We start from the raw sequence: 13,620 nt of genomic DNA, 5'->3' as shown, positions 1-13,620 counted from the left end.
GCATGTCTATCAGGCTGTGTAACGTTAATTGAGGAAAGCAAAAAGCAGTCAAATTCCTGTATGTGTTCGCATGCATGGCCAATGAGGCTGATTCTGAACATAAAGTTGTACGCATCCAGTGTACGTACATTAAGGACAACCCAAAACATAAGGCCTCCAGCCAGGTCTATTGCTGGCGTGGAAGCATAAAACATAGATGCAGATTGTTAACCTTCATTTTGTGAAGTAACACATGTTGCTACTGATGAACAGGGTGAGGGTCAGGCGTCTCATTCATCAATTGAGATGCAGAAATACAACGGTTTGGAACGTTGTCAGCACATAGCACAAAGACACAAAGACGTAGATTATGCTGCTGATTGAAAAGTTTCTATGGATGCTTTCATACTTTTTTCTAGAGATAAACTGGTCATTAATGGAATCTATTAGAGATGAAAAGAATTCAAGCTGGCAATGTCCTCCAGTCTCTGTTAGGGAGGAAATTACAAAGTGTTTACAGACAACAATCAACCCTACAGGGGATGAGGGTGATACATTGAAAAGATGGATTTTGGGTGATGAGTGTGAATCATTTTTAGTGGGGGAAGCAGAGGTCAGGAGGGACAGTAATAGTAACCGAGTTAAATAAAGGGTGAATAGACGGGCATTCACTTGATGCAGAGCGCTCTGGTGTGTCAAAATCTGTTCCCCTGTTGATATGTACTGATAAGATGAGGGGAAACCTGCCTACATATTCATTCACCCAGATGTTTTACTCTGCCTGGGCTTCTGCCATTTGTTTTTGGCTTTGGACATTAGCCAGACTGCTAGACGTAGCCATGTTGCTAACGCTGTTTTTGCAACAACGGCAGCAACAACCGGGACAAGCTAGGAGGGAAGAAAATGAAACAACTATTTCGGGAAGCAGTCTAACTAGCTAGTTAACAAAGATAATATGAATGAAATGCGACACAACGCTTTAAAAGTAACACCTGAATGCACCATGTAGAGCACAGAGCAGGCAGCTGTTTAGTGCTGGACGTGGTTCAACAGTCCAACACAGTTTGGTTTAAGGGGGTCAAACAGTTTTACAGTGCTAAGAGTTTTATGACACATCAATGTGAGTCAGGTTAAAAGCAAAAGTTAAAGAGATGAAGTTGTGACATAGTGGCATCAGGTTGGTGGGGGCTGGGGGCCGCAGTTCCAGAAGCTGGGACTCGAGACCGTGGACATTTGTATCGTGGCTTAGGTCTTGGTTTTAATCGCTACACCCCTAACTTTAAGGGTTTCCTACCGACAACCTCTGTCGTAATGAGCAGATGTACATGAAACTGCTCTACATCAATTATTTACATGTTAGTAACCTGCAGACTGCTTGTTCATCTTTAAGGCTCTTAATCATTACAAAGGTTTTGTCTTACCGGCTGAGCTGCTCTTGCGCAGCTGCTTCTGTCTGCGCTCTGTGCAGCACTCACACAGCAGCTTGTTGTTGCCCATGAGCAGTTCCACAGAGGTGAACTGGTGGAGGCAGGACTGGATTGAGCACTCCTTGGAGCTAGGTGTGTAGCTGTGCGACAGTGCTTGGAAGGCTCCCTGGTGGTGTTGATGGTGGAGGTTATCTCGTGACTGTGTTTCTCCCTGCTCCTCTTGAGAACAATGCGTAGAAGAAGAGAAGTCCCCGGAGGTGAAGCCAAGGTTAACTTTAGACACTGCAGTAACTAGCTGCTCTACAGCGCCACCTTGCCTAGCTGAGGTTGATGACAAAGGGGAGGAGGCAGAAATTGGCGTAGGAGATGGAGTGAGGGTGGAAGAGGATGATGGTGTGGATGTGTGCCCGTGGCTATGGCTGGAGGATATGCGTGGAGCCCACTCGCTCTCTGAGGCCTCACTGTCAGCGTCATTACTGCTGTCTTGAGCGCCCGAGTCTCTTTCACTGCCATCTGAAAGGCTGCCGGCAGCGGCCATCTTGCAAACTGAGACACCACGGGCTGATCCACCAGCTACCCCCTCTTCCTCTGGCCGCTCCGCACTGCAGCCTGCTCCCTTCTCCTCGACAGAGCTTGAAGACCTCCTGCTCTGCTGCTTCTGGAGGAAAGAAGAACAGATACATTGGAACGTTGCAGAGAGAATTTCCAAACTACATAAGGGCTGGGACTACTTTTTGCCCAACTCAAATATGAATAAATTCACACTGCAAGTAAAGGTGTGCAAAGGTTCCAACATTCTTATGTATGACATTGTAGACTAGAAAGGGATGCTTCAAATTCTGTGCATTCATCTAGAGCTGAAACGATTACTCGAGTAACTTGAATAATTCGATTACAAAAAATGGTTGAAGCAAAATCTCTGCCTCGAGGCTTCGTTTAAGTCCTATCACCCGCGTTATGTGGCCTGCTTAGCTCAGAGATCATTTTTCCACACGGACTGTTAATGCGGACACACACCACTACTTTCAGAATTGAGTTGGCGCGATGGCGGAGAGCCAAGAAACTGTCCGTAAAAGACAGAGAAGGTCCAAAGTTGAGGATCATTTCATACTTAAAAAAGAAGATAACAAAGTGCAATGTGTCTACTGCAAAGCAGAACTGGCCTACCACAACAGCACGTTAACAATGATTCAAAATCTGAACCGAAAGCATCCAGTTGTTAACACCAGTTCACAGAGCGTCGCCGACACCATGTAACGTAAACATTGATGTTAGCTAATTTAACGTAGCCTACCATCGCTAGTTAGAACGTATGGCATTTGTGGAGGCTGTAGCCTGATGTCGGTATGACTAGACATCATGTTAAGATGTGGGAACTAATTTGTGTTAAATTGCAAGAGATTAATAGCCTACACCTAATAACTCCTTTCCACACACACACACACACACACACACACACACACACACACACACACACTCAATTAAATTCAATTCATATTCAAAGGGGGCTTTATTGGCAGGAAAGTTTAACAACAATTTTGCCAAAGCACAACAAATAACAACACAAACACAACACCAAGATTGATTTACATTAACTATATATACAGTGTGCGTGTGTGTGTGTGTGTGTGTGTGTGTGTGTGTGTGTGTGTGTGTGTGTGTGTGTCGTTCATTCACTGTCCCTCAGGTTGTGGCATGTTGACACATATTGGGCAGCAAGGTATGCCCTATCTCCCTCTCCAAGGAGTATTTTTAATTTTGATTTGTCGTTTAGCTCTTTGAACTCTGAGATTACCAAATTGAATTTATTAAAATAAATGTTCCTGGTTTCGTTGAATGTTTTACATTGTAGGAGAAAGTGCATCTCTGTCTCAACCTCACCTGTCGAGCAGTGACCACATGTTCTGTTTTCTTTTGGTTGCCATGATTGTTTGTGTCTTCCTGTTTGGATTGTCAGTTTGTGGTCACTGAGCCTGTACTTGGTGAGGATCTGTCTTTGCTTTCTATCTCTGACAGTAGAGAGATATTCTGCTCATTTATAATCTCTTTTTAGGACTAGATAACATTCAAATCTACTTTGGCTTTTAGTTTCTTCTTTCCAATGTTCCAGATAGGTTTCTTTACATTGTGTTATAATTTGCTGGTGTTTTGGAGAGCAGTGTTGTTGTGAGGCTGGTCGGACTGTGTCTGAGAGGGGGCAGTTAGCCTCAGTACCAACTGACATAGGGGACTCTTTTCTGGGCTCAGCTCTTGAGTTTGGAGGGCTTTGGAGTGGAGGGTGTCTCGGGGGCTGGATTTCAGGTGGTTAAAAAAGTTGAGCGTTCTCTTTTGAATGTTAATTATCAGTGGGTATCTGCCTAATTCTGCTCTACATGCATTGGTGGTGTGTTTCTTTGTACGTGTAAAATGTGTCTGCAGAATTCTGCATGTAACGACTCTGTTGGATGTTTGTCCCAACAGGTATAGCTCTGATGACTGAGTGGACCCCATACTTTACTACCGTACAGCACAATGGGCCGGATGACACTATCAAATATTTTAAGCCAGATTTTGACTGGAATTTGGAAATTATACAATTTTCTCTTAATTGCATGTAGGGCTCTTCGAGCTTTTTCTTTTAGTGCATTCACTGCCATGTTGAAACTCCCTGATGATGTAATGGTTATACCAAGGTAGGTATAACTCATGCTATGTTCAATGATATGATTATTTATGGTAAATTGGTGTTTGTTCTCCTGACATCTGGGGCGTTTTTGAAAGATCATGACATTAGTTTTCTTCATATTTACTGCCAGGGCCCAGTTCTGACAGTACTTTTCTACTATGTCCAGCTGTTGCTGTAGTCCTTGTTCAGTAGGAGACAGTAGAACAAGGTCATCAGCATAAAACAGACTTCACCTCTCTATCTAGGAGGGAGAGGCCAGGAGCAGCACATTGATCTAACTCAACAGCAAGTCCATTTATATACACATTAAAGGAGCAATAAGCGGAAATGCATTATTTAAGACTGAAGGAATTAAAAAATCGCTACATGGAGAACGAGAGGTGTAATTTCATCTGGAGTATAGGATGACGTCACACACCCGCTCTCTGTGTTGATCTCCAGCCTCATGTTTACAAGCCGGTCCGGCCGCGCGTTCATGTGCGTTCATGTGCGTTCATGTGAAACTCCGCCTCCTCCCTCCCTGTAAAACGCGACAGCCAGTGAGTAGTGACAGCGGCAGCGGCAGCATTTTCGAACTGCAATGGCAGACAGCGGAACAAAACCTTCCAATGAAGACGAGCAGGAGCAGACTAAAAAAAAAAAACGGTCATTGGCAAAGAAATTGTCCGATAAAGAAAGGGATAAAACCAGAATTAACATTGGCCTGGCGTTTCCGAGGTGGAGGGAGCTACGAGAGCTAATGGGGTTACAGCTGGACTCGGAGCTGGCTCTTCTTCTTCTTGACAGGCAAGTAACACCATAAAGTCAAATGTCTGTTTTATTGTCTGTGTTACAGTAACTTTACACACTTGCCGCTATATTGCTCGGTCCTCAGCAATGGGTCAGGCGTTACGGTTGTGTTTGGTGAGTAGCCCGACAGGCAGCTAACATTTCAATTAGCATTGTAAAATTTTGCCTGGCGGACAACCTGGGGGGCTCACGGGCTGTCACACCAGGCTGAAACATCGGTCTCACTCACGGAGAAGAGTAGGAACGTTAGCATTAGCTCCCGGTGCTAGCACTAGCCAGGATCCGGCCATGGCTCTAGCCCAATCAGCCGATAGCAGTCAGCTGCAATCGGCAACTGGAGCAACTCACAGCTATGCAGTGCTTCTACCAGCTCTAACAACTTGATCACTGAACCTCCAATCCAGCTGGGGGTTTGCTAAAAAGTCGTTGCTAAGAAGGAAATATTGTCATTGTCATTTGTCATTGTCGAGCAGAGGCAGAGGGAGGTGTGGCTAATGGCACACTTTGTTTTGGTCTACAGGCAGTGCTCAACAGCAAACCTAGCGGTGAAATGATTTCGCTTTTTGCTCCTTTAAATAGAGTCGGACTTAAATTGCAGCCCTGGCGTACACCTCTTCTCTGGGTGAAGAATTCAGTTTGTTTGTCTCCAATTTTAGCAGCATACATATTTTCCAAATACATTGATTTAACCAGATCGTACATTTTGCCCCCTATACCACAGTGTAGAAGCCTGTAATAGAGCCCTTCATGCCAAATAGAGTCGTAAGCTTTCTTGAAGCCAATGAAACAAGTGAATATTTTACCATTTTTTTGTTTGGTGTACATGTGTGCTAATTAAAGTGTGAAGGGTATACACTCTCTCTCTCTCTCTCTCTACCTCATCTGGGTACCTTTGGAAGTTTGTTTTGTGATTACAGCTACTAAAACCAAATGGCCTGGAATTATTATTTATATACATTTATTTTTTTATAAATTGTATACCTCTTTTGTTATTTTTTATTCTTACATTTTTGTTAATTCTTTATTCTCAGATGGGTTGTTGCAGGAGATACAATCCTTTTTCTCTTTTGTCTTAAGAAGACAAAACTAAGGCCAAAGAGCCTTTAGTTGTATTTCATAGTTTTACATGTTATACATGTTTCACAGTAAGTTGACATTACTATATTGTTATTTATTTGTTTCTGCAAGGTCAGTTGATACTTAAATGCACTAAATGGCTAAGTTGCAATAATTGGGCTTAGTTTTGGAGCCAAGAGTTGGAGTTGGAATAAATACCTGTGCGTTTTTTTCAGGAATAAAAGCCAATTGCTTGGTCTATTTAACAGGCCTGTCATTTTCGTTATGCATTATTTGGTATTGTTGTTTAATAATGCAAAATTATTTTTTATTAGATTACTCGATTAATCGATGCGATAATCGGTAGAATACTCGATTCTAAAAATATTCGATAGCTGCAGCCCTACGTTCATCATTTTAAAGTAGCACGTGGTTCTGAGGAGAGACTTTTCAAAGCTACAATAGCAACAATACTTTTTTAGGCATGGCGAGAGTGAGACTGAGAAACACTGAACATAACTGGAGTGAAACTTTTATATATGACCTTGTCCATAAACATTTCTGCTTGATTCACACTGTATGGTATTGCGTGGCGCTTGTTTAACAATGAAGACAACTCCCATGATCCCACACTGCTTCACAGCATCATCAAACTATGTCCTTCGTTTTCATTGTATTAATTGTATATTGTATATTGTATATGCAAAAATATGTATTTACTATCACATACTTCATATACAGTACATCCCTACCTGTCCACTCAGCTTCCTGGTGTTTCTGTTGACAGAGTGAACTGCAGATAGGACCTGGTCACTGTGAGTCACGTGGGTGTCCTGCTCCCGGCTGCCCTTCCCCAGCCTACCAGGGTTGGATGGTTTTGATATCTAAGCACAACAAATAAAACATCAGCAATTCTAAGGGGAACCATAAATAATATGATGTGGTAATTACTAGCTTTTTCTCCTGAAAGAAAAAAAAAGAAAAAAAAAGAAACCGTCATCTTTTAATATTATTTGCACTGATTCTTTAATCAACATTTGTAGTATCTCACCCTCTCCTCTATGATTGGTAAAGAGATGTCTATGAAAGCCTCCTTCACTGTGGAGATCTGAAAGTTAAATCACATGAAAGTCCGTTTCAGCATGTACAGTATATTCATCAGCTTCCTTAATAGTCATAATCAAAGCCATTTGTTAAGAATAAACGTCTATTTTCAACAAGTCTAAGAAAAGATCTGGGAAGCAGTTGATTCTTTGATTTTTCCTCTCCAGCCCCACACCTGGTGCTCTCTACTTTCAAGGATATTCTTTAGTTTTCATAGTGCCAGTTGCTTTGTTAACAACTCTGAGCTCCCACATTTTATTGTAAATGCCTGCTGCAAGCCGTTGGTGTTTTGAGCTGGTCCTTGAAGTGCTTTTCTGTTTTTTTTCCGAGGTTGACTTCTGTTTTATCTAACTTCAGTAAATCGTCATCCTTTGGTTGTGGGTTTTTAAGTAAAAAAATGTTCCCTGGATGTGACAGCTAGAACAGAAATTGTAACTAAATGTCTGTTAGCTTCACTTCAGGCCTGTGACAAGTATACCCGATGGAGAATAACAGTGTAGCTGGAAAGCTGCTGACAATCTATTGTATTTCCTTCAGTAGGAAAATAAAATGAAAGATTGAGAAAAAGTGGTGAAGGTTTCACAACAAAGTTTACTTGGGTTACACAAGTATTCAGAAGTAACTGCTGTCGCATAATAAGGTTGGGTAAAAAAAGTTTGCGCACTCCATTGTGCTTCATATGTACTCCACTGAGGGCAACCCATTGAGCTATGCTGAGTGGTTCACTCTGACTATTCAGATCCTTTGCTATAGTCCACATTCATGCACTTACATGCTCACACTCCTCACACATAATTGTGTTGGTCAGCTCGCCCACAAAGATGCGGTCAACAAAGTTCATCCTCACACCTTCCTTCCCGTATGCTAATTGGAAAGAGAGACATCCATTTTTAATTGATTGCATAGGTGAATTATATCATCAATAGAATTCATTCCACTAAACAATTCTGGTCACTATTATATCTCCACTGAAGGCCAAAAGCTAATATTATTGTATTATACTGTATTGTGTTCTATTGCATTAACCAAGACTATTGAATAAAAAAGTGCAGATGCAGAATGACTTTTCTGACATTAAGATGACATTAATTGTCAAGCAAGTCTAAACTGTATTCAGACCAAATCAGGCGTTGCCGCGATTAGAACAGGGTTGTGCGGCGGTGTGGGAGGACACAACTAGAAGAGTATCATTGTTTGGTCTGCCTCCGCCTCTGCCTACTTTCCAGAGAGGCCTTCTCCATGTCTCATGACAGCATGATGTTGGTTTGGGCACCAAGCAACATATTAGAAACTCAGAGCCATTTGGTTTGTATGTGTGACTTTCATCTGTTTCGCCCTGATACTGAATGTGTCGCATGAAGCAGCTCTTCTTATAAAAGTATTGAAGTGGTATGCCAAGCCACAGCCGTGGATTCGGGTTGCGTTTCTACGTTAATTCTGCGTTAATTCTGCTTTAACTTTTCACCGCAAGGCTGCCAATTTGGTGTTTCGCAGCAACGCCTGATTTGGTCTAAATGTTAAAGGTGAAACACAGGCTATTAAATCAAGAGACAGAGCCATCAGTGTTAACAATATGAATGAATATATGCAGGTAACACTGTAGGTTTATCTAAAGACTATACATTGTTCTCTCTCTTCCATCAAACTACCCTTTGCCTGATTAGTATCTGAGCTGTACTTCCATTAACTGCCACAAGATGGGACTATTGATCTTGGCCATCTTGGCAATCTAGTGCAGCCAGCATGTGAACCTTTGACTTGGCGTTTGGTGTCCTCATCTGCTGTCTTCTCTGTGGGATTGTTGAAAGCCTTCAGAATTCCTGCTTTCACCCTCTGGAAACACAAAACACACAACAATTCAGATGTACAGTGATATTTCTAGATGCAAAATAAAATGTGAAATAAAAAAGATTTGTTTTCTTGAATTCTGTCCATTACATCCATTAGTGAAATATCAAATTCTAGCCTACAGCTCAGTTTGACAGGTAAACCTATTATAAGCATCATTAGTGTAAAATAATTATTGTGCTTGTCTAAAAACATTAAAATCTCCTAATTAACTGTGCATGTTTGTGTGTGTGTGTAGAAGTTCTTGACAGGGCGCTCTTATTGAAGGTGACATGGTCAGTGAGTGTGTTGGTGAGAGCTGTGAAGAGGCACAACCACAGTAAAGCACCAATCAATAGATAATTGGCCATGGTCTATGTCTGTGGACGAGACCAGTCACCCCCATTGTCCCAGGACCCACGCACTGGACTGGCTATTTAGGTCAAAAAGTCCTGTTAATCCCAGTCTGGCCAGCCTGCACCCCACTCAGTCAGCACAGTCAAACCAGGCTGAGGCTCTCCTACTAATTAATCACCAGTAACCCCCATCCTCCCTCTTCCCCTCCCAAATGTAACAGCGTGCACTGTCCCACACAGGATGGGCTGAGGGAGGGGGTGGGTTGGGGGATGAGGGGGGAAAGGGGGGGTGGAGAGGGTTGCTGGTACAAGGGTACAGGGTGGAAACTAAAATGAAGACAGGGCGAAGAAGGACAGTCCATGCCCTGAGAGAGTAATACCTACCGTCTCAGCTAATTGGTGATAATTGACTGGGGCCAAATTAGCATATTCAGATCTCTGATACTAATGGCCAATCAACACAAACACTTAGGGCCTCTAAAAGGTTGGTGGCACCCACTGCAAAAATACCAGTGTCCTTCTCTGACACACACACACACACACACACACACACACACACACACACACACACACGTATATAAGAACACACACACGGGACAATGTGTTTATATGATTTGTACAGTATTTGAGTTATTCAAACGTACCTTTTCAAAGTGAAAGGGTTTTTTCAGGCTCACTTGGTTTAAATATTCTGGAAAAAATGTGTTCTGTGCTTGAAGAAGCTACACTAATAAAACTTCCAAATCCAATTACATCTTGATAGGAAAGTTACAAACAGGATTAATATTTGCATTCATTTAAAAATGCATTCAATAATGTAGGCTAATACAACACTGTATCTCTGAATGTGCTTGGCAGGATAAATGAGTTTCTGAGTGAATGAATAGGAGAGGGTGTACCCCCTCCCTCTTTACCTCCTTGATTGGATTGGGAGACGGGCTGATGAGTGTGTGTGTGTGTGTTTGTGTGTGTGTGTTTGTGTGTATAGGAGGGGCTGTGGGTGACCCTCAAGCACAATGGGACGGCCCTGGAGCTCATTCAGCAGCTGTGGGTTTCCCAAGATCACACAATGATGCTGGTCGTGCCACTTGCAAGTCCCCTAAGTGGCACAACTGTCAGCGTTCACAAGTTTGAATGAGAGCAGGGGAGCCCAGCCCGTGGCCCCCTCTTGGGTCTGGGGCTGACCACTAAACACACCCGCTAACTTCTCCTCCTTGGTTCACGTAGCCACTGGTGGGCCACGGGGGGCAGCTCAGCCCTGCAAAGGGCTGCTGTGGGGTCTCCTAATTGCCCTGCGAAGGTTTTTTTTTGGGGGGGGTTCTCTGTACTTGCCAAAAACATGGCACCATAAGGTTAAAACACAAAAACTGGCTAGCCAATCAAAAAGAAGATATCAGGTTATGTGAGAGCACACAGGCAACCACAAACCCACAGCTGCATGTCTTCCATTCTGACTACACTTGTCGAGGATGGATTTTAATTTAGTAAGATATTTACTTAGCTACAGTATAAAATGCCACTGACCAAAAAATGACTTCACCACGTACCATAATTAACAAACCCGGAATGCCAGTAATGGGTCTTAGATAATTCTGTTATGGGTGCTACTATCAAATTAAAGATTAATTTCAAATATAAGCATTAATACTACAGTGAACAGCCCTTGCTTTATTAACTTTTTATTATTTGTTCAAAGTAGTCCATTAAACACAATGTATTTTACAGAAATCCAGATCTTTTAAAATTCAAAAACAAAATACAATTTGCTAAATCAAATAGAAGAAAACAAACTAAGAATCTGAAGCCGTGTACTTTGAGCTAAATGCTAAGTTAGCATGTACTTCCAGTAAAGTATAAGGGGCTTATTAGCATAATTGTGGCTAAGAATGATAGCCAGGTAGTGTTGTTTTAACGTGACTAAACATGTGCATACTGTGTCCTCATTTTTTGCACATTTTCTTCTAGCAAATATTCAAATGCATTTGTAAAGAAACCACAAATACCATAAGTACAGGGGCTACTTTGTGCAGGTTTGAACAAAAAAGCAAAATTTGGCAAACTTGCAAGAATATAACAAAAGATCCCCAACAAATACTATGGACAAAGCATGTGGGTTTAAAGCTATTATAGGTTGTCAAAATACAGATGTATTTGTGTATTGCTGAGGAATAAGCTCACCTTAGTTTCCTCTACTCGTATCGAGTCCATTAGATAGTGCAGAAGCTCCTGGCTGTCTTGTTGTTGGTAGCCCTTAAAGCGTGGGGCCCTAGGAAAGAGAAACACTGATAAGTCAAGAACAGTAGAAGGACAGAATCTTATGCAAAGGTGAAAGGAAGCAGAATACAGTTGAGAAAGGACGACCACCTACTTACAAGTAAACACAGAAGTCTTTGCCTACAATCATCTAACAAGGTTACATTTGAACAATATGTGTGATAATAGACTTACATTATGGCGGGACTGAATATTTAAGTTCAAGAAAAAAACCCAAAACTACTCAAATGTTCATCCACAAAATTCATAATTTATGCTGGTAGGAACTCTTAAATGGGAGACATTCCAAGAAAGTGAGTATAAATAAAATATAAGTCAGCAGTCAAACAACAGCTCTCCCATTGTGGAAGTCAATTCATCTGCTTGAAATTTTGTGAAACTTTGTTTTGGCATTTTTGGAGGATATATATCCTGCACACTGATGCCAGAGTGGTTAGAGGGGAGGCTCTCCTTGGGTCCGTCCCCTGGCTGTCCATGGTGAAGCAGATGTGAGGACAGATGCCAGGGGCAGATGGGCAGCCAAGGCTAGAGCCACTGCAACCTGTTGGGCCAAGCCAGCCACATAACCACAGGACAGGTTGGTCCGACAGGCACAACACACAGAGAGACCACTGGTTTGAGAAAAGTCAAACATGGAGGGTGTTCGGAGGGGGGAGTTTTGCGGTGATGAGTTAACTCCTTTAGTGGTACTATGGGAATCCTTAACTGGTACTTCCAAGGTTTACACCGGTGGAATCTTCCTTTGTTTGACGAGGTGTTTTTAAATGACTTTAAGCCACAAATTCTTTGAAACAGCAGATCGCTGGTACCAACCTGATAATGACTTATTAATACTTATCATAGTTATAATACACACATAGCCATTTCAGGGTTTTTTTTAGAGTGGAAGAACAATCTGGCTGCAAGGCTTTGCAGCTAATCTTTAAGGCCATTCATATTTCTACTTATTGGAAGAATACACTTAAAATGCCCCTCGCTCTGAGACAAGCTGCCATGTGGCCCATGAATAGATGTCCGTGGTTAGGGAAGAGATGGCCAACCACCTGCCCTCAACACAGGTCATAACCAGGAGGTCTGGAGGAGCCTAAAGTCACCCCGCCCCCACCCTCACATGCATGATCTCTGTCACTTATGCCCATTTCGTGCAGACACATGGGGAAGGGTGGGTGGAGGGCTGAGGATGGTAGAGAGCACATATGTCATTTACTCGCCAGCCCTAAAAGTGAACAGCATGTGAAGAAATGTTCCCCCTGTTGTTCTGCTAACTAGTCTGTTGATGTCCCAAGAGAGAGGCAGAGAGAGAGAAATATAAAGTGAAATAGAGAAGGAAGTGAGTGAGACAGTAAAAGAGTGAGAGACAGACGCCGGACAGGGTAGAGAAAAAAAAAAATGAAAAGCTTGGTTGGGATCAGTGGGAATGACAAGGTCTGGAAGCTCATCCCAGTGGAGAGAAGCAGAAGGGCCCTGTAGCGCTGCTCTCAATCTGGCCATTGCAAACAGCTGCGGTGCTAACACAATTAATAGCCGGATGAGTTAGTACCAGACACAAGGCCACACAAGCTCCCCCCACAAACACACACATGTATGCGCAACACAATGCACCCGCACACAGTTAACATAATAACATTAATCCAGCATTCACTCACACATTGGCATAAAAGTAGAAATATGACTCAATCATTTACAATATGTTCTTTAAAGAATGTGTGTATGTACAGATATAGAGGGCTTTACAAAATAATAGTCATACATATTTGACTTTTGTTTCTTGCATTGCTTGGCTGATTGTACCAAAAATAATATAAACCACCTCTCACCCTGGCTACCAAGTGTTTTTGGAATACAGTACCACTGTTTGGAGGATCATTCTGCATGATCCTCCGATCAGTCACTAACAATAATAATAATGTCATAGTCAAATTTCACCTTGTAGAAAATACTGGTGAAGTCATACTTATGCATGTTGTAACATGAGGTGTTGGTGTATTCCAATGCCTGTAAGTCAGTGGCATATGAATACATTAAAATGAACAGATTTTTAATCAAAATGTTGTCCTTCAGACCAGTGTTAATTTCGTCAGATGAGACGAGACGAAAAATATTCGTCAACGATGTTTTTTTTCATGACAAAAACGAGACGAAG

At 42.2% G+C, this 13,620-nt stretch overlaps 1 protein-coding gene across 2 annotated transcripts in view; it reads right to left on the bottom strand.

Moving 5' to 3' along the window:
• usp45 (ubiquitin specific peptidase 45) overlaps positions 1-13,620 on the bottom strand; it is a 38,228-nt gene that overhangs the window by 4,793 nt on the left and 19,815 nt on the right. Inside the window, exons 9-14 of one of the 2 annotated variants that reach the window (XM_084358684.1) lie at positions 11,382-11,469; positions 8,772-8,853; positions 7,793-7,884; positions 6,968-7,024; positions 6,669-6,800; positions 1,401-2,064 (exon numbers count right to left, since the gene is read on the bottom strand). In XM_084358684.1, coding sequence (XP_084214810.1) covers positions 1,401-2,064; positions 6,669-6,800; positions 6,968-7,024; positions 7,793-7,884; positions 8,772-8,853; positions 11,382-11,469 — 1,115 coding nt within the window. The remainder of the gene's footprint in view (positions 1-1,400; positions 2,065-6,668; positions 6,801-6,967; positions 7,025-7,792; positions 7,885-8,771; positions 8,854-11,381; positions 11,470-13,620) is intronic. The other variant, XM_084358685.1, reaches the window with a different exon arrangement.

The sequence above is a fragment of the Pagrus pagrus genome (assembly GCF_965226575.1).
Source record: "Pagrus pagrus genome assembly, chromosome: 7".
In the NCBI taxonomy this organism is placed as follows: Eukaryota; Metazoa; Chordata; class Actinopteri; order Spariformes; family Sparidae; genus Pagrus; species Pagrus pagrus.
The sequence above is the reverse complement of the archived record's forward strand: the minus strand, read 5'-3'. Positions and strand labels throughout refer to the sequence as shown.